At 41.4% G+C, this 24160-nt stretch overlaps 2 protein-coding genes across 2 annotated transcripts in view; both read right to left on the bottom strand.

Annotated features, from left to right (window-relative positions):
- Nucleotides 1-24160, bottom strand: part of LOC142159293 (putative methyltransferase DDB_G0268948) — a 196753-nt gene that overhangs the window by 79094 nt on the left and 93499 nt on the right. The gene's annotated exons all lie outside the window — the stretch shown is intronic.
- LOC142159292 (putative methyltransferase DDB_G0268948) overlaps nt 1-24160 on the bottom strand; it is a 72971-nt gene that overhangs the window by 28299 nt on the left and 20512 nt on the right. The window contains exons 2-5 of the mRNA XM_075214052.1: nt 7187-7307; nt 5320-5480; nt 2431-2644; nt 277-374 (exon numbers count right to left, since the gene is read on the bottom strand). Coding sequence (XP_075070153.1) covers nt 277-374; nt 2431-2644; nt 5320-5480; nt 7187-7297 — 584 coding nt within the window. The 5' untranslated portion in view covers nt 7298-7307. The remainder of the gene's footprint in view (nt 1-276; nt 375-2430; nt 2645-5319; nt 5481-7186; nt 7308-24160) is intronic.

Raw genomic sequence — 24160 nt, 5'->3', positions numbered from 1 at the left:
TCCCTCTACTATTTGGGACATGCAATGGTCTTTTAGCATGCTCAGACACCTGTTGTCCCTAGCTGTACCACAAGTCTCAGTTCTCCAATCAATGTCCAGAAAATCAAAATTATAATAATTATAACTTGACCTAGTCGTGTAGCCTTTTCAATTTGTTGTAGAAGTTGGGCTTCCTCAACTATATTAATATCTGGCAGTTTATAGCATGTCCCTATCAGCAACTTCTCTGGTGTATATTTTTTGCAAAAATTGAAGATATTTATAATACAGTCTTACCTTCGCTTGTCAGCAAATGGCAAGGCATCAAATATTTCTTGATATTCAGATTTCATAATGTTACAGTGTTCATCTCGATAGCAAAGGCTGTCAAAGGCCTGTTAAAAACAATATTGTTAAATGAGTGATTATCAAGTTTTCATTAAATGGAAATTTAAATCCAAGAAATTGGAGGTGACCATTATCTTTGTCCAGTATCAATTATTGTTGTTATTATTATTATTATTATTGTTATTATTGTACCTTTGTATGCCTTCAATGTATAAAATTTTAGGACTCTATATTTAGATACTTTAAAAGGCAAACTAGTCAAAACACACACCATACTATAAGGTTGTGCTTAATCAACAGATTTTGCAGCATTTATTGTATTATTCATGAGTCTTCTGTAAAATAATATATAAAAATATACATATAAAGGCAATGGACTATTTCAAGTCACAGCACACAACTGTTATTACATATTCATATACAATCATGACTGCACTGATATCATCAACTCTCCTAAAGCACTTATTATATTATTGAAGGGGTTCATTTAGAGCTGGATGTTGATCAATTTATTAGACATAAGATAAGCCCTGCCATACTGTGCGTGTGCACAAAAAGGTGTACACATTCATTCGTGTGTAGATTTTTGTATATTGTTAACTTGTGACCCTTTATCTGAGTGTGGATAACTGGAAATGGAGAATGGGGAAGTGCAGGGGAGGGCAAGCAGAGACTGAGTACAGTGAGGACATGTTCACATATTTCTGATGCATTTATTCATAATTGCTGACAATATTTTCTCTTGGCTTTATAACACTTCATTACATTATTATATTGTGACTTTATCATATACTACGAACACTGCAAAGTCACATCCCTACGCTATCTTTAGATATAAGTATACATATTTGTGTGCCTGATCGGGTTGGGTACAAATTTCCGATAGTGAAAATAGAGACGGAAATAACTAATAAACAGTCTAAATACCGACATAGAGAAAATACCTATATGTATTAAATATTGGCAATGTGATTGCCAACAGTCACAATGCTAGCATTAAAATGAACCACCGACAGTAAACAGTGATATAAATAAATTAATAAATTTAAAAGAGAAAGCTAACCCCCCTCCGCCCCCATCCCCAGTCAAATTAACCCTAGTGCTAGTCAGAGGAAAATCAGGGGGACAAACAGCAAGCCCCCTCCATAGTGGTAATCAGCCCTGTGCTAACATCACTAGGGATCTTCCCACACCCTGGGTGGTGGGTGTGGGGTATTAAATGTGTAAAATAAATGAATTAGACATTATTTTACATTGGTTAACTGGAGGTCCTAGCAAGTCTGCGCTGCCATAAATAGTCTGGACATGCTGGTGCATGTAGTATCACAAGCACCAGCTTGCCCATGGCTGCCAGAACATGCTGGTACTGGGGGAACCACGGTCTGATCTATGTCTGTAGTAAATACTACTGTTTTTGACCTGGACACTTCTTGAGATACGTCCAACTCACCCTATACACGTAAGGATTTTTTCCAAACATAATTTTGGTTCACAAATGCATCTAATTATCAATGATTCCCTTAATGTTTTACACTTATTACCTGCCATAACCCCAATTTACTCTGTCCAGTTGGAGTCTAACATATGAAGTTGCTGTTTGAACATTTTTGTTCACTGTGGACCTCATTTAGAGTCGGACGCAAAGTCCGATTTAGGCGCATCTAACCAAGAAACACTACCACGCATGTGCAGAAAGCTCCAAATCCTCCTGCATCTTGGACGCAATAAACTTTTGCAACAGCTTACGACTCACTACGAGACAATGGCAGGAACGCGGAATTGTGAAGGCGTGACCATGTAAATACATCCTAGTCGCAGTGAGGCGCAGACGCAACACACGATCAAAAAAGGGCTACAGCTGTGCGGCAGGAATTAGGTGGTGCAAGCGTTAGCTAGCTTCAGATAGGGTATTACGAGTGGGACGAAACTGGGGTTTGTTTGCAACTCGTAATACCCTACCAAGCTGCGGCACACTCCCACTTCTACACTTCTTACACAGACTTTGTGTCCGACTCTAAATGAGGCTCTATATGTGCTCTAAGACCCTGCATACAGTTTATGGGGTCACATAATCTTATTGATGCAGACAGAATATATTCTCACCTCAGTAAAAATGTTTGTTAGTGTCTGTGAATAATTCTTATATTGTATAATAAACTTTGGAATAAAAGAGTGCAATGCAACGCAGCCTCTATTCTTGAGAACTCGAGCTACTTCTAGCACAAATTTGTCTACGGGAAAAAAGTGCGCAGCCAAATCTGCACTTAATACATCCACAGAGGCATCTTCCAAAGGCATCTTCTCAACTGAGGCAACTCTGTAACGAGAAGGAAAAGGTGGTCAATCTGTGTACACACATTATTACACAGACAGGACCGGCGCAACACGATAAATGGGGAAAGCAAGGGGGAGGAGCGCCAAATCTGAGAGGTGTTCCACTCTGCCTGCCTTCCCTGCTTGTCCAATCCACTGGTCCAATAAAATAAAAATGCTGTTGATGGTGCCCTCGTCCCTCGTAAATGACTGCCAGGCGTGGCATCACAGTCAGTGAGGAGTGGCACAGAGAGGAGCTAGAAGACAGAAGAGAAGAAGACAGAAGAAAAGAAAGTAATATACAGGTAAGTAAAGAAGAGATGGGGCACAAGTGATGACAGGAGCACAGTGTGATGGAGTGGGCACAGATTGATAAAGGTTGCATGAAGGAGAAAGTGTAATGGAGGAGAAAAAGTATGATGAAGAGGGGGCACATTTTTTTCTCTTCTATACTTCTCACCAAACTTATTTGCCAAAGACATAAAATGTTATTACAAAGAATACATATTCTTCATTTCTATTATTCATATAGCAATAAATGTTCACTGTTTAATGTATTTATCTGTATTATTCTCTTTATTACATTTTTTTTGAAAATTTGCATTAAAAGAAAAACATTATTGAATGAACAAATAATTTATAAAAAAAATGATGGTAAAAATGTATTTTTTGCAGTGATGCGCAGATATGCTCGCACCAGCCCTGACTACAGACATAGGAGCCGGCTCTATGTGTGTTTGAAAATCCCCAAATATTTGTACTGTCAAATCCACAAACTATAATTCAAAAAGGAATACCACTGCACCAGGTAATCGCTATTCCAATCTCTTAATTATTTATAAGGGTTCATTTTTTTCCCATAATGTTACTTTCGGATGGTGCACTCACACATGAAGGTACTTATTGTCAAAAAAAAGAGAAATGAAAAGAAAATGTGCTAACTGAGGCACCCAGCAATCTCTTTATAATAAAATATTAATTCTTTATTAGTTAATTTAAAATTAAAAATTATTCCCTACTGATACGATAGCGAAATATTTAAAAGCAATAAGTGATAATTAAAGTGCAAAAGAGAATTAAAAATAGCAAAATTTGCTATGCCTTGCTACTAAATATAACTCAATTATTACTGAAATTGTATCACTTGATATTGTTTACTCATATATAATTAAATGAATCACTCCATTGCAAGCTAACTTTTCGGATATAGCAGGTTTTATCTAATTTTGTTATAATGATCGTGATAGGTTATCCAGATTTTTTATTGTAATGGCTTCCTTTCTAATAGTTCTATGTCAGTACTTGGTATACCCTGAATAGGATGCCTCATATAACTGAAAAATTACTATCACTTTGACTCAATCATAAAAGATGCCTAACCATACATACGCTAGCATATAGATCTTAGTCAGAAATAGCGCTAACACTAATTATTATTATTAAAGTTAGTAATTCTTGGTGGAGTGATTAAATTCAGTAGTGAGGCGAACGCCAACGCGCGTTTCACTACTCGCTTTTTCAAGGCAACCAGAAACGAGGCAGAAATCACGCCCAATTACATGACGTGTCAGCCTCGGATAGGGGGAGCCAGATGTTATGTTATCTGATATGATTGACTTCATCTTCCACCTATCCTTTCAATGAGATTAGAATTAATCCACCACTCGGAGTTGACCATTGGTAGATCACTCCTCCAGGCTTTAACATGTAAACAGAGAAAGAAACGCGTCATTGAGGACAATTATTCTAAAATTACAATATTTTATATATATATATATATATATATATATATATATATATATATATATATATATAATAATATTAATTCAATCCCAATTATAAAGATTGAATACAGACATATATTAACATACGAAAAGGTGAGAATTTCTAATTATTAAATTATTCACAATAAAATTAATTTTAATGTGAATACAAAAGATGTGAAAAATTGTTTTTCTCCTAACATAATTAATTTTTGAAAGCATTTCAGCTTATTATATATAATCAGGTTATATATAGTAGCGAGGCATAGCAATTTTTGCTATTTTTAATTCACTTTTACACTTTAATTATCACTCATTGGTTTTAAATATTTTGCTATCGTATGAGTAGGGAATAATTTTTCATTTTAAATTAACTAATAAAGAATTTAATATGTTATTATAAAGAGATCGCTGAGTGCCTCAATTAGCACATTTTCTTTTCTATTCTCTTTTTTTTGACAAAGCCACAAACTATGTCTATACAGGACTTTTTTCAGCCATATGGGGGAGAAGTAACAAAAGCACCCCAAATTGTTTTTGTGACTACATATATTTTTAGGGATGGATCCCATGGCACAGAGGTGCTGTAGAATGATATTTAACATTTAGCTTATGGGTCACTTTTACCTTTGCAGCCTGACTGGGCTGAAATGCAAAATGTAGACTTAGCCTTAGCCTCATGTGTCAAACTCCCATTATCTAATAGATTGTAAGCTTGCGAGCAGGGTCTTCTCACCTCTTTGTCTGTTTTACCCAATTTGTTTATTAGTTTACTATGTTTGTCCCCAATTGTAAAGTGCTACGGAATATGTTGGCGCAATATAAATAAATGATGATGATGATGAAGTTATAGAGACACTTGCATAGATGTTCATGGCATTGGCAACAAATATTCTTAGAATATAAGACTACTCACTGGTAAATAACATTCTCCTGTGGTGTAGATCTTTTTGCTACGATTATCTGACTCTCACTAATGTCTATTCCAATCACTTTGCTGAAATATTCTGCCAGTGGTCGGGTTGATCTCCCTGTTCCACAGCCAGCATCTACTACCAGTCCAAAGGTCTTCCCCTTCTAAAGGAAAAATAAAAGTTATCCATCCATCCTTATTGTGAGTAAGATCTCTAATTAGAGTTAAGACCACTCGTCTAAAAACACACTAATTAATAGAACAAATGCGACTCTCACTGTTCTTTCTTCTTGTGTTCCAGCATGAAAAACAAGACCCCTTCCTACCTATGGAAGCTTCCTAGTGTCTCAAGACTGTGTGAGTATCAATGTGTTTCAGCACAGGCTAGACCTCATAGATTTTTCTATACATATTTTTATTTAAATTAATCACAAATATTATAATAAAGCATAGATTGTCCCTTTTTTAATATATTAATATCAACCAAATGATTTTGGATTGGCTATTTTCTATTTGATCTTAATATGATAAGCATACTAAACTAGACATTTCACCTCATAGCTATTAGAGCTAAGTTATATTGAGCCATATATTAACCAGCTTTCTTAGCCTTCCATCAGCAATCAGTAGGTTTTAATATTTTTTTTCAGGGACAGATCACATACAAATAAGGGCTTACCAAAGAGAGCAACAGGCAGATTGAGACTTCACCAGCCTATAGTGTTAAACATGCCCTATACCAATCAAACTAGACAAGCTAGCCAATGGAAGAACTGGACTAGGAGAGACTTCTTGCAAAATACATTTCAGAATTCTAAATAGCCTGATAAGTAAAAAATACACATTTTACTGTTTTCAACTAATTAGTAGTAGTCATGTAAGATTTGTGAATTGCTGTCCGTTAATGTGTGAATGAAACTTTTGTAAGCAAATTGGATTGGTCATGACTTTGATTTCTAACCATGGCCTTATCTGTGGGTAGTTTGTATATTCTCTCCTTTTGTGTGGGTGCTCTGTTTTCCTCCCACAATCAAAAAACATACTACTAGGTTAAATGGCTGCTATCAAATTGACCCTAGACTGTATTTCTGTCTGCCTGTGTGTTAGGGAATTTAAACTGTACGCTCCAATGGGGCAGGGACTGAGAGAGTTCTCTGTACAGCGCTGCAGAATTAGTGGCGCTATATCAATAAAGGATAATGATAATGATGATGTGACACCATGCTCTCCCCTGCTCACATTTGCTCCTATACTATTCTCAATTGTCATTATTTGGAAAACAGATAGGTACTATTTACCTACTGAAAAGGCGAGTAAACACTTGAGACCTCCCACCAACTAATTGCAACATTAAAATTACAGCAATCAAATTTAAACTGGCCTCCTTCCCGCCAACTAGGCCATATTTACTCCACATTACATTTAATAGCCCCACCAGCAACCTCATTATATTAATATCCTCACAACATTATATTAATAGTCCCAATATTATACTAGTAGACCCATTCAACCCCCATAGTTACTGTAATAGCCTCACAATATAACCTTACTATTCCCCAAAAATATATTTTATTTATAGCCCTAGAATACATAGCAGCCCTATATAACCCATATACCCTACCCACACACAATATTATTTTCATACCAGCAAGCATGTAATCTATTGCAAACAAAAAAAATAAAAATAATATATTCCAACACTTTAAGAAGGATATTTTGACACTTCATCAATTTGAACATTAGATGGGAAGACAATTAAATGGAACATTGCCAGGGACACAAAAATTAAATGCACTACAGTCCCCAAAACCTATTGCATGTGTTTATGATTTCTTTATGCACAGCACATTTTCGACACTTATTTACTTACCTTCTCTTCCAAGTAGTTTAAAACAACTTTCAGAACATTTTTGGAAGCAGGGCACATATGATCCTGATATATTTTAGAGTACTCTTCATCGCTGAACACTTGAGCATCCATTTGTACAGTTCTGAACATTGATAGATGTTAAGAAATTGAATTACAAACATTGTTTTAAATTTACATTTTTGCAAGGAATGTTTCAGAAAGATTTATTTGCAAATAGTTTCAAAACATTATACACTTAATTACTAACAGATATGAGGCAGAAATTATATTTTATATTTACTATAGTGTGTTACAAACAGTGCTAAGCTATGAAAAAATAAATAAAAACACTATCTGCGACCTCTACTCTCTTTGATAAACCATGTGATATACATGCAGTGCTGATTTAGGAAGGTTTAGGTTCCAAAAACAAAATACAAAACAACCATACTTCTTGGTGGCTAGTACCTCATTTCCTGCCCTGCTCTAAAAACAAATTTGCTCTTACGCTTTGAATTGTTTGCAAGACAGGCCACCTTAACATCCCTAGAGGATTTGATGGTCTTTTGATGTTACAGTCTGAATGACTTTTCTCTTCATCTTTTTGGACCCAAAACTAGCTAAAAATGATCAATGTTTAAATGTAAAATTGAATATTTAATATGTATACAAACACTTAAATAAAAAAACAGACAATTTAAACATTGATCCATCTGTATACATGTAGTTGTGTTAGTCTTCTTTCTTGTTGTGTTCCAGCTTGAAATGCAAGACCCCCTTCCTGTCTATGGAAGCTTCCTGGTGTCTCCAGACTGTGTGAGGACCAATGCATATCATCTAAGGCTAGGTCTCACAGAATTTTATATACCTATTTTACTTTACATTAAATACAAATTGTATTATAACAAATCATAGATTTTCCATATTTTCATCTATTAATATCAACCAAAAAGAAGATTAATTTCTATATGTCTCTTAATATGAGATACATATATAAGTATTTCATGCATGAGTGACAATTTGGACCAATCAGAACTATTAAATGACTTGTGGGACTTAGAAATACTTCCACATAGATGGCCAATCTAGCTAGACTGATTCCCTGAGGAATTAAAGCCTTTGTCAAAATGACAAAGACTTATTGAGGTATTAGGAGAATTCTGTACACATGAAGTGATCCACCTTTGATCGAAATGAGAGCCGCGTCTGAACGCCCCTACATGTGTATAGACAAATTGATGTTCAAGATGAGTCATTCTTTTTATGATCTTATTGTGCACACATTAAATATAAAAATATATTTATATATTCATTAGTCCATTTTTGTTCTTCGGGTCTGAGAGGATGATGAGTGAAGCCTTTGGTACTGGTACATCAAAAGACTATAAAATCATCTGGAGATTCTGAGGACTGTTTTATTTAATCAGTATGTCTGGCCTTTGTATTCTTTTGCTTTTCATTTAGTATGTAATGTCTTGTAGGGCACTGCAAACCTTGGTGGTAGTCGTCATTACGATGACCACCATTCTGACGAGTTATAGTGACAGCAATATGCTGATTGCTATAAGTCCGACTTTCAGGAAATGCAGACGTACCTAAAAAGTGATAAAGAATATTTCCGTCACCAGTGGTATAAAGCACAACACCATAAAATGCTGTCAGTCTAATTTGCATCACGTAAAATGGCGACATTCACATTGGCAGTATTAAGGGGGCAATGTCCCGGCAGCTTATTTAAATAAGGTTTGTACTTTAAACAGTTACCAGGTCCTCGTATTGCCTTCTTAATAGTGCCAATGTGAATGTTGCCATTTTAAGTGATGCAAATTAGACTGATAGCATTTTAGGGTGTCGCGCTTTATACCACTGGTGTCAGGAATATTCTATATCAGTTATTAGGTAAGTCTGCATTTCCTGAAAGTTGGATTTATAGCGACCACCGTATTACTGTCGGTATAACTCATCGGAAAGGTAGTCATCGGAATGATGTACCCCAACCGCAGACCTTTTGAGGCGTCTTATAAATGAAAGATTATATACACTATATGGACCAAAGTAATTGGCCACACGTGTTACTTATTGAATTGAGGCATTTCAATCAGACCCTTTGCTAGAGGTGTATAAAATCAAGCATCTAGCTACGCAGTCTCCATTTGCAAGCATTTGTGATGCAAAATGAGCCATTTTGAAGCGTTCAGTGACTTCAAGCGTGGTACTGTGATAGGATGCCACCTTTGCAATAAGATGGTTCATGAAATTTCATCCCTGCTGGATATTCCACAGTCAACTGTAAGTCATATTATTAGAAAGTGGAAACATTTAGGAACAACAGCAACTCAGCCACGAAGTGGAAGACCACGTAAAATCACAAAGCGGGTCAACGACTGCTAAGGTGCATGGTGCATAAAAGTCGCCAAGCCTCTGCTGATTCCATATCTAAAGGCTTCCAAACATCCACTGGCATTAATGTAAGCACAAAATCTGTGCGTCGGAAGTTTAATGGAATGGCCGAGCAGCTGTATGCAAGCCTCGCAATCCCAATTTCAATGCCAAGTGTGGGGAAAGGAGGTGACTGCGGACTATAAAATATATACTTTTTCTAGCCCTCTGGTTCCCCCATATTTGTCAGTCATATTTATGCTTGTGTATATTGTATTTTGAAAGTAGTTAAAATAACTGTGAGCTTGTATCATTAGCAGTCCATTGTCTCAGTCTAGGCAAAAAGTATGTATGTATGAATGTACAGAACACCAGGAGCTCTTATCTTTGTTGAGTAGTGGGTCTATTTGTGCTAGCATAAGAAATGGGTCCACAGGCAGAGCTCTATATTTAATTACAGAGGCCGGCATTGTGTATTTAAATGTAAGTGTGTCTGGAGTGTGATCTTTTTTGTTTACACAAACTCTGCTGTATAGCCACATAACAATACCTGTTCCTAATTAAATCAAAAGTTACTCATCTGCTATCTCCTTGTCTGTATGTTTACCTGTGAAAAGGTAAACACACAAAAAGGACCAATCAGGCCGGTCCTGGAAAGGCTTATGAGGTAATTTCTGGGCTTAAAAGACACCTAGAGAGGACAGCAAATCGGCATTCACTCCAAAGTGATAGCTGAGGTCAGGCTGGCGTCGAGATATATTAATCTCTGCCCCTGACAGGAAAGGGACCATCGGTCCTTGGAGTACTGATGTTGATTTTGAACCTTGGATAGGTACCGAGTAGGCCAGCTGTGCGGCGCAGAAGGTTATGTTAAACCCGCTATCCTCACATTTGGTGGCAAGCGGTGGTATCACCCGGTCCCGGGCAGACGAGCTGGGTAGAGCTGCAAAGTATCACACATGAGGTGTGGTCCAGGGCTCTGCGAATATCCAAAGCACCAACCCTGCACACTACAGTCTGTGGCATTGTTGCTTGGGTACCAGTTACCAGTAGTTGGGAGCTGCAAAAGGATCCAATAGCAACAAGGGTACTGGCTCGGGGTCGGTGCGTTCCCCCTTTGGGCAGTACAGAATAGTGGGAAGTGTCCCATAAGGAGGATCACAGACAGGTGACCTCAGCAAGACGCTAGGATTACGGTCCGCCTAGATGCGAGATAAGTGTGGCACTTGGGCGTAATCCAGGGTGAGAAAATTACTGGCACGGTGAGGGTGCGAGCGCCTACTGGCAGTACTGAGTGTGGGACCGTGTTCCCAGGGAAAAGACACGGGGCTAGATGGGTAATGGTGATCCATCTAAGTGCAGGCTTGGCGAGGGTTGGTACACCCTGCAAGTCAAAGTGAAGAGAGTGCAGGCCAGGTGTTCGTCGGGGAGTAACAGTGGCCTCCAAGAATAGTGAAATATTACCTGAGTGAGAAGACTGGGAGCGCACAGCGAAGTGGCCCCGGCAGAAAGAGCGGGACAGAACCCCACGGTGGAGCACCCAACACAGGGGCTTCAGGGAGGCACAATTAAATGCTATTTTTTCTGCTGGAGTAATTTCCGCATGCCCTCCCAGAGCTACTAAGAGAAGTGAGAGCAGGACAGAACCCTGCCGCAGATATTGTTCAAGGCCCGGAAGCCCTTGGAGAAGATTGCGTGCAGTGGGTCCCAGCCCCACCGTGTATGAGAGTGGGTAGCAGGCCCACTGAGGAAGTGTGACGCCTGCAGTAGGTTGGAGCTACGGTCCAACTACAGAGCAGCCTGGCAGTGGGTCCATGCACCCAGCCAACAGCGTGAGATTTTGGGCCAAGGCCTTGAGATTTGCGTGTCCCAGCCCCACCATAAAAGATGGCCCAGAAGAGGGGAAGGGCCATAGCAGTAACAGTGCAAGAACCAACATAGATGGGGGCAGCCCATTATACTCCCAGGACCCAGAGCTGCCGCTATCCCCCAGAGATGAATGTGTGTGTTCGCCCTGGGAGCGCATCTACATGGTCTGGAATGAGGTCAACATCTGGAAAGGAGTTCACAAGCAGGAAAAATTGGGACTTCTGTTTGATGTGTTTGCGAAATGTTAGGGAGAGGCCAGAGCCCTGCATATGGTGAAACTGCCTGAGTGGAAGAAGGCGCTGGAGTGGACAGCCCATGAGATGTTACAATTGGGCCAAGAGATTTGAGCGCATTGTTCAGAGGTTCCAGGGCAACAGGGAGAGGAGGCTGACCTCGACCAGGTGGATGATAGGAAGCGACACCTGCTATCTCTGCTCTCTTCATGGGGAAAGGTCACAGCGAAATGCTCAGTGAGCAGCCTGAGCTGTGTTATGACTGGCCATTTCCAGACTTGGAGGGTGAGGGCTTGGCAAGTGAATTCCAACCACCAGCTGCCTTGAATGTTACACTGGGGTTGGAAAGCATTGAACAGGTGAATGCCAGGTTACACATACTGAAAACCCTACCTTCCAAGGGAGAAGGACACAGAGTGGACAGTATGGAAACAGGAGGGAACACTTGCCCTGATTATGTGGACATCAGGAGTTGTCACTTGCAAACGCTTCTGTCATTTTGGGAAGAAGCCACCTTGTCAGAAACCGTGGAAGATTTCCAGGAGGAGGTTAGTACGTTCACAAACAAAGTATTGGAGCCTGTTCTTGCCCTGACATCTGCGGCTGTCCAGCATGTTCAGCCGGGGAAGGTCCCTAGTGAAGTTAGGCTGGCAGGGATAAGAACAGAGGAGGCTCAGCATATTGTCGTCGCCGGGCCAGAGAATGTGTTACATTGGCGGAAAGAGAGTTGGAGTGATACTGTAACCTCCCTGCAGCCTGCTGTAAATCTAGGTACTGCAACCAAGATTCCAACAGAGTTGCATCCAGGATTTCGCATTAGTTTCCCCAGTCCAGTTAATCCTCCCTCTGTGGAGGAAATGCTCCCTCCAGATGCGTCAGAGGCGATGGAGGCAGGTACGGGCAGTGAGAAGCGCCTATGTACCCCAACTCTTGTTCTAGATTATTTTGGATGTTTTGAGAAGGAGAACTCAGACTCAGATTTCTTGGATGGCAGTCGACTGCAACCGCTCAATGTTTTAACTTTAAACATTGGAAACTTGGCTTTTGAGGGGGGGAGAGATAACTACAGGACCCTCGGGTCTGTTTACTCCGCTGCAGCCAACCAGGACTTATTGGGTGGGAAGGGCAAGTGGAGAATGCTGTGCAGTAACTCTGTTTTCCCCATATAGATTTGCTGGGGGTTGGGAGTTCCGTGAACACAGACCAGTGGAGAAAGGAATGGTGCTTTTGGAGTTTGCCCCAGTGCTGCACAGTGACTGCACTGGCTGAGGCTTGTGTAGTGCCACCGGACATATTGAGATGTACTGTTTCTCTTGATGCTTGTCCAATCTTGGCCCTACTCCCTGGGACACCGGTGGGGAACTCAGAAACAATAGATTGAGGCCCACAATCCCCCTGGACCAAGGTGACACCCCAGCGGTTCAGTTCTGTGACTTAGGCCAGAGACTTTGGACTTGGGGGAGGAAGTTTGCTTGTGGCATACCACAGCCATCCTGGAACAAGGGCTAAAAAAGTGGGGAAGGAATGTGGGGAAAGGAGGTGACTGCGGACTATAAGACATATTACTTTTTCTAGCTCTCTGGCTCCCCAATATTTGTCAGTCATATTTAAGCTTGTGTATATTCTATTTTGAAAATGGTTAAAATAACTGCCAGCTTGTATCGTTAGCATGCAGACTAGTCCATTGTCTCAGTCTAGGCAAAAAGTATGTATGTATGAATGTACAGAACACCAGGGGGTCTCTTATCTCTGTTTAGTAGTGGGTCTATGTGCTAGCATACGAAATGGGTCCACAGGCAGAGCTCTATGTTTAATTACAGAGGATGGCATTGTGTATTTAAATGTAAGTGTGTCTGGAGTATGATCTTTCCCGTTTACACAAACTCTGCTGTATAGCCACATAACAATACCTGTTCCTAATTAAATCAAAAGTTACTCATCTGCTATCTCCTTGTTTGTATGTTTACCTGTGAAAAGGTAAACACACAAAAAAGGACCAATCAGGCCGGTCCTGGAATTGCTTATGAGGTAATTTCTGGGCTTAAAAGACATCTAGAGAGGACAGCAAATCGACATTCACTACAATGTGATAGCTGAGGTCAGGCTAGCGGTGAGATATATTAATCTCTGCCCCTGACAGGAAAGGGACCATCGGTCCTTGGAGTACTGATGTTGATTTTGAACCTTGGATAGGTACCGAGTAGGCCAGCTGTGCGGCGCAGAAGGTTATGTTAAACCCGCTATCCTCACATTTGGTGGCAAGCGGTGGTATCACCCGGTCCCGGGCAGACGAGCTGGGTAGAGCTGCAAAGTATCACACATGAGGTGTGGTCCAGGAAAGGGACAATCGGACCTTGGAGTACTGCTGTTGACCAGATTTACCACTCCAGGTCTTGGGGAGCTGTGTGTCCACCAAAAGCGGAGTGACAGTTACTTAAGGCCACTATGTTTGCTGGCAGTCTTAAAGGAGAGAGGCAGCAGTCCCTGAAAGTAAAAAGGATACTGGTGTGGTGTTTTTATTATACCCGGTATGTTGTCTATGCCAGACTGCAGTGTTATTTGTTGCAAGTTATTATTTAAATATGTTTATTGTTCTTTTATGCTACCCTTTTGTTAAATACACTTATTTGCATTATGTTGGATATTTGCCTGGGTGATTGTGGACCTTTGGTAGGTACTGGGTAGGCCATATGTGTGGTGCAGAAGGTTACATTAAACCTGGTATCCTCACTAATTGTATATATATATATATATATATATATATATATATATATATATATATACATATACATACAAGTTAACCCGTGCATGATACTCTTGCATTCTAGTCAAATCAAGCTACTTAAGGTGTTAAAAAGGTTCTTGTCATGCATTTGGGCCATATCCCAGGCCTCCTCAGGGGAAGAGCGATACTTCCCGACGCAAGCGCCCTTTTTTAACGTGGTTTTGTCCACATGTCACCACCTCATCATTCTTCTCCATCACCTCATCCTTCATTTTCATCGCCACATCTATCCAGATGTCTATCCAGACACAGGGATCTCTCTCAGCGGTCCTGAGTATCACACTCCTCTTACTCTGTCACCCCCGGCAACCACCAACCACTCCCCACTGTCACCCCCGGCAACCACCAACCACTCCCAACTGTCACTTCTCCTTCAAGAAATATATATATATTTTTTTTAAATCTTTATAAACACTTTTAACAATTTACAAATTAAATTAACAAATTAAAAACATCTTAGTATACCAAATTTCAGCCCTTTCTGAATTTTTTTTCCACACACACAAAGAATTTAGTAGGTCAGTGTATAACTCCGCCCAGCAGGTGGCGCTGCAGCTTGGTTTTATTTTTTCCACACACGCACACAGACAGACTAACACACGCCACTAAGCATTTATATTATATATATATATATATATACATATATATATATATATAATATATTTTTATATAATGTGCGTGTGTCACCAACAACACTCACCTGAGCCTACATGACGCATGTGTGACACAGGGCGAGCCAATAAACAACCACCTAGTCTGTGTGAAATGATAAAATCCTTCCCTATCTATGCCACACACTAGCTTTGCCGTACCAACTATGCCACCACCAAGGATTTTTTTTATGAAGAGCTGACACTCTTATTTAGGAAGCCTTAGGTTCTCCCTATAATTAATCTAGCACAATTTACTTTAATCAGAGTTCACATAAACCACAAATGTTCACCTCATTTCAATTATGTAGCATCTTGACCAAACTGTTGCATGAATTTGTAAGAACACAGAGACTTGAACTTATAAAGGGTAATTTATTTTTGGAAAATACATCCACAATGCTTAAGATAAAACATTTAATAAAAAGGCATACAAATATAATACAAAAGTTTCTTACTAAAAAATAAAGGATAAAACAAAGAATTGATAACTCACATATAATCAAGTTTCTGGTGCTGGGAGAAGCAGGAAAAATGGGACACTCTTCAATATCAGATGGACTCCCAAAAGTGAACAAATCCTTAGAGTCACAGAGCAGTTTTAAAACCAAGCTGGAGTACGCACAACCCCCCTTCCTGTTATGTCAGAACTAAGATCTGTGGGATTGCAAATTAGGAGTTGTGTCCACAAAGGTCATTAAAACCTAAGTCAGGTTTTAAATACCCTGTTCCCACTTATTACCAGTATGGCGTACAAACGTGATTATTACCTCCACACAAAAGGGTCATAAGTTCCCCTTCATCTGCATACCACACATGCCCCTGTATAAGTATGATATTGGAGAAAATGATATGATATATTCTTGTGATGTTATTCAGCTTGAATTTGTCATTCATATATAACTGTCTCTGCAGTCGGCATGTCTGACGCTTCCCAGAGAGGTGTTAGATTTCACTGTCCTAAAAGGTATTTTCAAAGGCTTCCATATTTGCGATCTGCCATAAATGATACAAGGTGCTACCATAGATCTAGACTCTTATCTACCAGCACCCTCTGGGTAGTTTACCATAAAAACCCAGTGATTTAATCAACTCATCTGAGCCATATCACACGATTTCTAGGAATTATTTCACAAACACATATTTGCAGATTTATATATCTCAAAAATTAGCGTGCACACGACAGTGTATAATTATATACATAGTATTCAGGTGCTTAGCATAAATAACATGTGTACATTACCTTGTTGCCCTCCTCGGTACTTCATTTGTATGAATTGTATAATAAATAGATTCCAGGTGAGGCGACACTCAAGGATTTAAGACAAATTGTAGCTTGTATCAAAAGGTGTATTTAATTTATTCCAACATTTCAGTATAGTACTTTCCTCAAGGACATCATGTGAGTCTGACAAACATACTCAATACATAAAGTGCACAGCATAATTAACATACCTTACACCCAGGGCTGAATTAAGGGAATGAAGGCCCTGTCTGCTCGCCGGCCACTTGCTGGCATCGGTGGTCCAACTCACATATACAGATAGTGTTTTTATCCTCCACCCAAGCATTACAACAAATCACAGCAAACCAATCACAACCATGTGGAACGTGTGTGTGTGTGTGTGTGTGTGTGTGTGTGCTAAGAGAGGAACCTAGGGGAATCTTAACCCTGTCTGCAGCCTGCTGCTGCAGACTAACCGTGTTTCTACCTATTCCCTTACAGGGAACTGTGGCAATATATCCCTTTTTTGCCACATACCCCCCCCCCTTCCCTAGCGTCACCATCCTTGGACACGTTGGAGAGCTCATCCCTGCCCTGGGGACAAATCGCCCCTCATGGGAACTTTGTCACCTGATTGAAAAGTTCTATGTGCAGCTAACTTATTGTTGCTTCTTTTAAAATTGTGCTGGACTTTGTATTGCGCCAAGGTATAGCCTCGGGATACCTGGTGGCATAGTCCACTATGACCAATACATACTGATGGCCACGGGCCGACTTCTCTAATGGGCATACCCAAATCCATACCAATATGCTCAAACGGGGTCTGCACCACAGTGATGGGACCTTGCGGGGCCCGATAGTCTGGCATCAGACAGGTTCTCTGACATACTGGACACGTCCCTTTATCTTCCCCCAAGTGTCCCTCACACAGATGTGTATGTGCAGCTTTGATAACAAGTGATGTATGAATTTGTGGTACTAACAATTGCTCCACAGTTCTACCCTGTACATTAGCAACTATATACAACAGATCATTCTCTACCATATAATAGGCAATACCCTCTGCAGCGGTGGTAGTCAGTATATCAATGCTGACTACCCCGACAAGACTCCCCCCGGCATGACTATTCCGAAGGAGCTGGTTCCCAAACATGGGAGATACTTTGAACAATGCATGAAATGGCTTGAGAATCATATCATAGGGGAAGATTCTTCAACAGTGTGTATATGTTAGCGAATTTTAGTCTGTAAGCTCCAATGGGGCAGGTACTGATATGAATGAGTTCTCTCTGCACAGCGCCACTGAATTAGTGGAGGGATAGCAAAAACTGTGGATGATGAGATTACTTTTGAAATGGTCCTTTGTTGGGACTCCCTCACATTGCAAACAGCCAGTTAATGAATGACTGATTAGATATATATAGTACAGTAGGTAATATGTTTGGACCTTTTGGTACCTTATACAAATGGGACCTTCGAAATCTCTTGAACTGAGCTAAGGACTTGGTTTTCCAAGCTGCCGTTCAAATGTTTTTGCAATAACAAAAACACATCTGCAGCTATAATCTTCAAATGGTTTTTAAGGTAAGGTCATCAAGTTACAGCACTGGGGTCAATAGTTTGAATCCCAAACCTTCGTTAATGTTGTGGAATTTCTCCATCAATCTTTTAGGAAAGTAAATGTTCAGCAGCAAAAATTAGGAGACAGGAGCCAAAGCAGGTTGGTTGCATCAGAAGGGGAATGACATTTCTAGTGTGCAGGAAGATTGATATGTAGTGGTAGGCCAGGTCAGGTGATTTGGGTGAACATATTTTGAAACACATACCCAAAATATAAGTTTACACACGTTTTTGTCGATTAATATAGAACTCACTTCTTGCAATCTCCTCCCATAGCTCCCGCAACAGCTGTGGCTGATGCCGGCGGAGGTCGCTCCAGCGCCGTTGCAGCTGAACCACCGTTCGCCGTTTGTTGCAGGCGGAGATATCTGCGAACCCTTTCGTAGGTTTGTAATTTGACTTAATTTGAGATGTATCTCCCCTCCGGCATGTTGTCCATGCCTTCAGTCACGGCCCGCAGTTCTCTCCTCGCAAACATGCCAGCCCTCATTTTGAAATAACAAAACTACCCTGCAGTACTCTGCGCTCTGATTGGTTAGCTGAGCACGTATGGGGGGTGCTGACATCTCACGCAAATCTTTCCTACACCTGTGTGTGAAATGGCTGCCTGTCCATCCGAAAAGATGGCATCGGTCGCGGATGAGACTAGTACTCTGCAGTGATGAAGACATTAATGTACACCTGGCCTCTTAATTAAAACAGTTATTTAATTGCACCTGTCCTTTTCCTTCACTCCTGCAAATTTGAAATTTGTCAGAGCAAGCTCTGACATACTGTGGACATGACAGCTGATTTTTCCAGAGATTTGACAAACATTGGAAAACATTGTTAATGGCCCTAACTGGAAATGCCAATGATTGATGCGTTTTATTGAAAATACACATACACTTAGCCATTTGGCATAAGTGAACTATAGGAAGTCTCATTCTAACATAAGTACATTACATACAGTGTATTACCTAATGTTTAAACGTTTCATATATGACCAATTGTAAGGCTCTAATCCAACCCCAATGTGGTGCTGAGCACAGAGATGCTAAGGGAATAAATACCAACAGAATGAAATATTAGTGTTAATGTGTGCTAGGGCAGACATTCTAGGGGGAGATGGGGATAGTAAGTAAATCTTACACCGTATAGTGTCAGTTTGGCCCTTGCGGTAACTTGGTTTCAAATCTGTCATCAAAAGGTGTTTGAAATGGACAAAGCATCTTTGAGAGCCTGAAAAGATGTCAAAGCAGCAGAAGACCAGTTAACCATATCATCCCCTTTTCGGGTAAGGGCAGTAATGTGAGCTACCAACACTGAAAATGACCGGATGAATCGCCTGTAGTAATTAGCGAATCCTAAATACCTCTGAATGGCTTTTAGATTGCTAGGCCGGACCCAATCAAGAATTGCCTGGATTTTACTGGGATCCATAGAAAAGCCACATGGAGAGATGACATATCTGAGGAACATGACTTGGGTGAACTCAAACTCGCATTTCTCAAGTTTGGCAAAGAGACAGTGCTGGCGTAATTTGAGAAGGACCTTTTTGACATATATACGGTGCTGCTCCAGTGACTTGGAATAGATCAATATGTCGTTGAGTTAGACCACAACGAACTTTCCCAGAAATTCTCGTAAAACATCATTAATAAAATCTTGAAACACTGCGGGGGCATTAAATAGGCCAAAGGGCATGACCCAATATTCATAATGGCCCAAATGAGTGTTAAAGGCCTTCTTCCACTCACCCCCCTCTCTGATCCGAACCAAATTATGTGCACCTCTCAGGTCAATCTTGGAAAAAATTGTGGCTAGTTTGAGCTAATCGAAGAGAATGGAGATGAGGGGCAAAGGGTATTCTTCACTGTGATCCCGTTCAGACCCTGATAGTTGATGCATGGTCCTGACCGGATGGCAGAGGTCAAGGGCGTTGAAAAAGGTGTCCATGGACTGCAGAGCAGGATTAACAGGGGTCAGACTGAATGCCCAGGATTGAGGATCGCCCTTAAAATTCCGGAACAGGGTTCTATCCCCAGAAAAACAGTCCGGAAGATTTAACTTAGACTCAGGGGCTGGTGCCAGAGTTGCTTGTGAGGCCTTGGCGGCTTCTTCTTGAGCAGAGAGCCTGAGCGAAAGGTCCTGAACCACCTGTGAAACGGCCTGGATCTGTCCTGCTAGGACTTGGGCCAGACTGGGATCCATCAGAGGGAAATAGAATCATTTTTTGGGCCAGTACAACAAATCCCGGAGTCTGCTCCGAAAGTCTGGTGTTCACTGGAGCCCCTAGTGGTGGGGACAGACATAGCTGCAGACAAACAGAGGGTCGTGTGCACTGACTGGGGAGAACCCAGGAATAGAGTGTAATCCAGGCAAGGGTCGAGGGCCGGCAGCAGACAGCATATCCAGAGAACAATCCGAGGTCAGAGGTCACAGGCAATACAACAGGGTCCAGAAACAAGCCAGGGGTCATACACGGGAAATCAGATCTAGAACACAGCACAGGTGCAGGGAATAGGGAGCCTAGCTACACTGAGAGCTATAACTGGCAGTGAGGCTCTGTCCTCACTGCCTTAAGTAGTGAGAGGAACCAATCAGAGCAGTGTGCAGCGAGACTCCTCCCAATACATATCAGCCAATCCCATGTTAAACAGACTATCTAGCCTGAATGAACAGTGGTAGCTCTTAGACATAAGTGTCCAGCACTCAGGAATGCTGAGTAGTGTGTGTGTCCATGTATTTTACATACTTCACATCCTGCCTCCCACAATAGTCTCTGGCAGTTGCACCAGTTATGATTTTGTTAAATTTCTCTTGCGCGCATGCGCCCGGCTGTAGGACAGCTGGCCAGGCGCTGTGGCAGGCGAGACAGAGCGTCCCAGTTGTTTCCCAGGCAACCGGGACGTGAGGGGCAGAAGTGACGTCCCGGTCCTCATGGAGACGGCCGGGACGTCTGAGACAGCCGGAAGTGAGTCGCTGCGGCCCGTCGGGGAGCCGCGACTCTTAACACTATGTAAGGATTCTTGTGTTTGACAAAAGGAAGAACAGCAGTGTAGTAATCAGCAAATACTTGATTGGGACTGTTTGATGACACTATTGCATGGTCAGACACTCTGTTAACAGACATGATTCAATAGTTGCAGCAGAATACATAGCAAATAAGACAGTGGTCTGTGTGCAAAAGTTACTTGCATAAAAAGTTGACAATCTGGGCAAAGTCAAGAAACACATAGGCAGCCTAGGATCATTGGAGAAATGCTTCAATATGTAGTAAGATACGAACTGCAGAACTCCAAAAGGCACACCAGCTCAGCCTGTTGAATGTAAAACAAACAATTACTTCAGCAATATTAGCGCACATACGTTAAAGAATGTACTTAGTTTAGGCCTTGGTGCACATGAAGGTGTCCACTGTAATGTAACCTGAAAATTGTCTTGTAAGGTTCAACACAGTACTATCTGTAATACTGGCTTATGGGTTTTCCCTATATCTTGGTTTAGGAGTGTGGTTTGTGTTGATTTTGGCTGGAAAGTACACCCACAAAAAAAGGCAAATAAAATAGCAAATTGGCTAATGTGGCCGAGCCAGAGCACCAAATATACCTCACAAATGTACTGTTTCTTTTTACAGCAAAATTGTATACAGCACCCACACTTAATCATTACATGTTATTGTTCTGAACACTATAGATGCTTACATTCGTCCACTGCGTTCACCATGGGTACATCCTCCCAAACGTTGTGACATCTGGTGTTTAATATTAAAGTATAACATTTGTAAACAAAATAAACCTTGTGAGGCCTCAATAGAGTGATATTGGAAGGGAGAATGTGCCAGAGGTGGCAATAGTATAGGAGCAGTTAGAAAGGTAGTAAGTGACCCAGAAGAGACCTGTGTCTAGATGGACAATGGAGTGAATGGTGTGTAGGAGAATAGAGTGTTAATCAGTGTCAAAAGCAGCAGAGTTACAGTTGAATGATTATCTCTAAAACATTCAAAATAATATTTTTTGGGAACACAATTACAGTAAGCAAATGAAACGTTAAAAAAAATAATTGAATATAACTACTTTGTAAACTAAAATTTCAAAACACATGCATGTTGGTTTCATCTCATTGTTTAGAAGTGGTGCAAGGCAGGTCATGCAGGAACCCATAATGCCTGTCATCTTCCTATTTCAAATATCAGATAAAAAACAACCAACCTTTAGCCACTTTTAAGTTACAAATTAGTTGCCTGTGTTCTTTGTACACACCTGTACTTTCAAGCACTCAAATCTACAATATGTTAACTGTAACACAGGTCCACAAATGAATAACATAACTAGGGATGTGCACCGGCCACTTTTCGCGTTTTGGGTTCTGATTACCTTCAGCTTTTGGGTTCTAATGGGTTTTGCCAAAACACCCCCCTCAAGGTTTTGGGTTTTGGGTTCTGATTTTTTTTTTTCAAAAGCATAAAAACTGCTAAAATGAAGATATTTGGTTTTTTTTCACTCCTACGCTATTATTAACCTCAATAACATTCATTTCCACTCATTTCCAGTCTATTCTGAACACCTCACACCTCACAATATTGTTTTTAGGCCAAAAGGTTGCACCGAGGTAGCTGGATGACTAAGCTAAGCGACACAAGTGGGCGGCACAAACACGTGGCCCATCTAGGAGTGGCACTGCAGTGGCAGACAGGACGTTGATGACATTTCATCATCTATGTCATGACTAGTGGTGGCAGCTTCAGCATTAGGAGGAAGTGGTTCTTGATCTTTCCCTACTTTATCCTCCAAATTTTTGTTCTCCATTATATGCAGCACAAGAGAGCGTACCCCTAAACCACACACACTCGGCAAAGCCTTTAAAAATTATATGCGGCACAGGAGAGTACCACTGGACTGGAGTTATACGGCTGTACCACTGGACTTATACGGCAGGATCAGTGGACTTATACAGCAGTACCACTGGACTTATACAGCAGGATCAGTGGACTTATACGGCAGTACCACTGGACTTATACGGTAGGATCAGTGGACTTATACAGCAGTATCACTGGACTTATACGGCAGGATCAGTGGACTTATACAGCAGTACCACTGGACTTATACGGCAGTACCACTGGACTTATACGGCAGTACCACTGGACTGGACTTAAGCAGCACAGGACAAAACCACTGGACTTATGCAGTACAGGACACCACCACTGGACTTTTGCAGCACAGGGCAGCACCATTGGATTTATATGGCTGTACCACTGGACTGGACTTAAGCAGCACAGGACAACACAGGACAGCACCACTGGAATTACGGCAGCACCACCACTGGACTGAGCAGGACAGAGCACAGGACAGCACCACTGGACTGAGCAGGACAGAGCACAGGACACCACCACTGGACTGAGCAGGACAGAGCACAGGACACCACCACTGGACTGAGCAGGACAGAGCACAGGACAGCACCACTGGACTGAGCAGGACAGAGCACAGGACAGCACCACTGGACTGAGCAGGACAGCACCACTGGACTGAGCAGGACAGAGAACAGGACAGCACCACTGGACTGAGCAAGACAGAGCACCGGACAGCACCACTGGACTGAGCAGGACAGCACCACTGGACTGAGCAGAACAGAGCACAGGACACCACCACTGGACTGAGCAGGGCAGAGCACCGGACAGCACCACTGGACTGAGCAGGACAGAGGACACCACCACACACCCTCCCTCTTCCCTCTCGAATGCCCGAGTGAAGATGGCGGCGGAAAGCGGGGAATGATATGATTCCGAATCTTGCGAGATCCGACGGCGGGATGATGACGTTTTGCCTCATTCTGAGTTTTGCGCCGGGCGGGAATCCCCGAACAGTGCTCGGATCCGGGCTTGGATCGGCACTGTTCGGATTTCAAAAATCCGAACCCGCTCACCCCTAAACATAACTAGATACTTACAAGCTGCAAAAGGCAAACCTCCATGTGTGGTTCCTTCAGCATGAAATGAACATTGCCAATCCACCTTTATTAATGATTATTTTCAGGTGAGCCAGACATGTTCCAGCTAAGGCCTGTTAGTACATAAAGGAAAGCCTTTAGTTAGGCCTATTTCAAACCAAACTAGCAATCAATCCTCATCATTATTGTTCAAACTGCTATGGCTATAAACGGCACATCTGATAATCTCAGCTGGCCCAGAGGCAGCCCTTACAGCAGCATTTCAATTTCTTAGAATTCAAAAGTATACTTTTGTTTAAGTCCAAG

The sequence above is a fragment of the Mixophyes fleayi genome, chromosome 5 (assembly GCF_038048845.1).
Source record: "Mixophyes fleayi isolate aMixFle1 chromosome 5, aMixFle1.hap1, whole genome shotgun sequence".
Taxonomy (NCBI): Eukaryota; Metazoa; Chordata; class Amphibia; order Anura; family Limnodynastidae; genus Mixophyes; species Mixophyes fleayi.
This window is presented reverse-complemented; position numbering and strand designations above follow the sequence as displayed.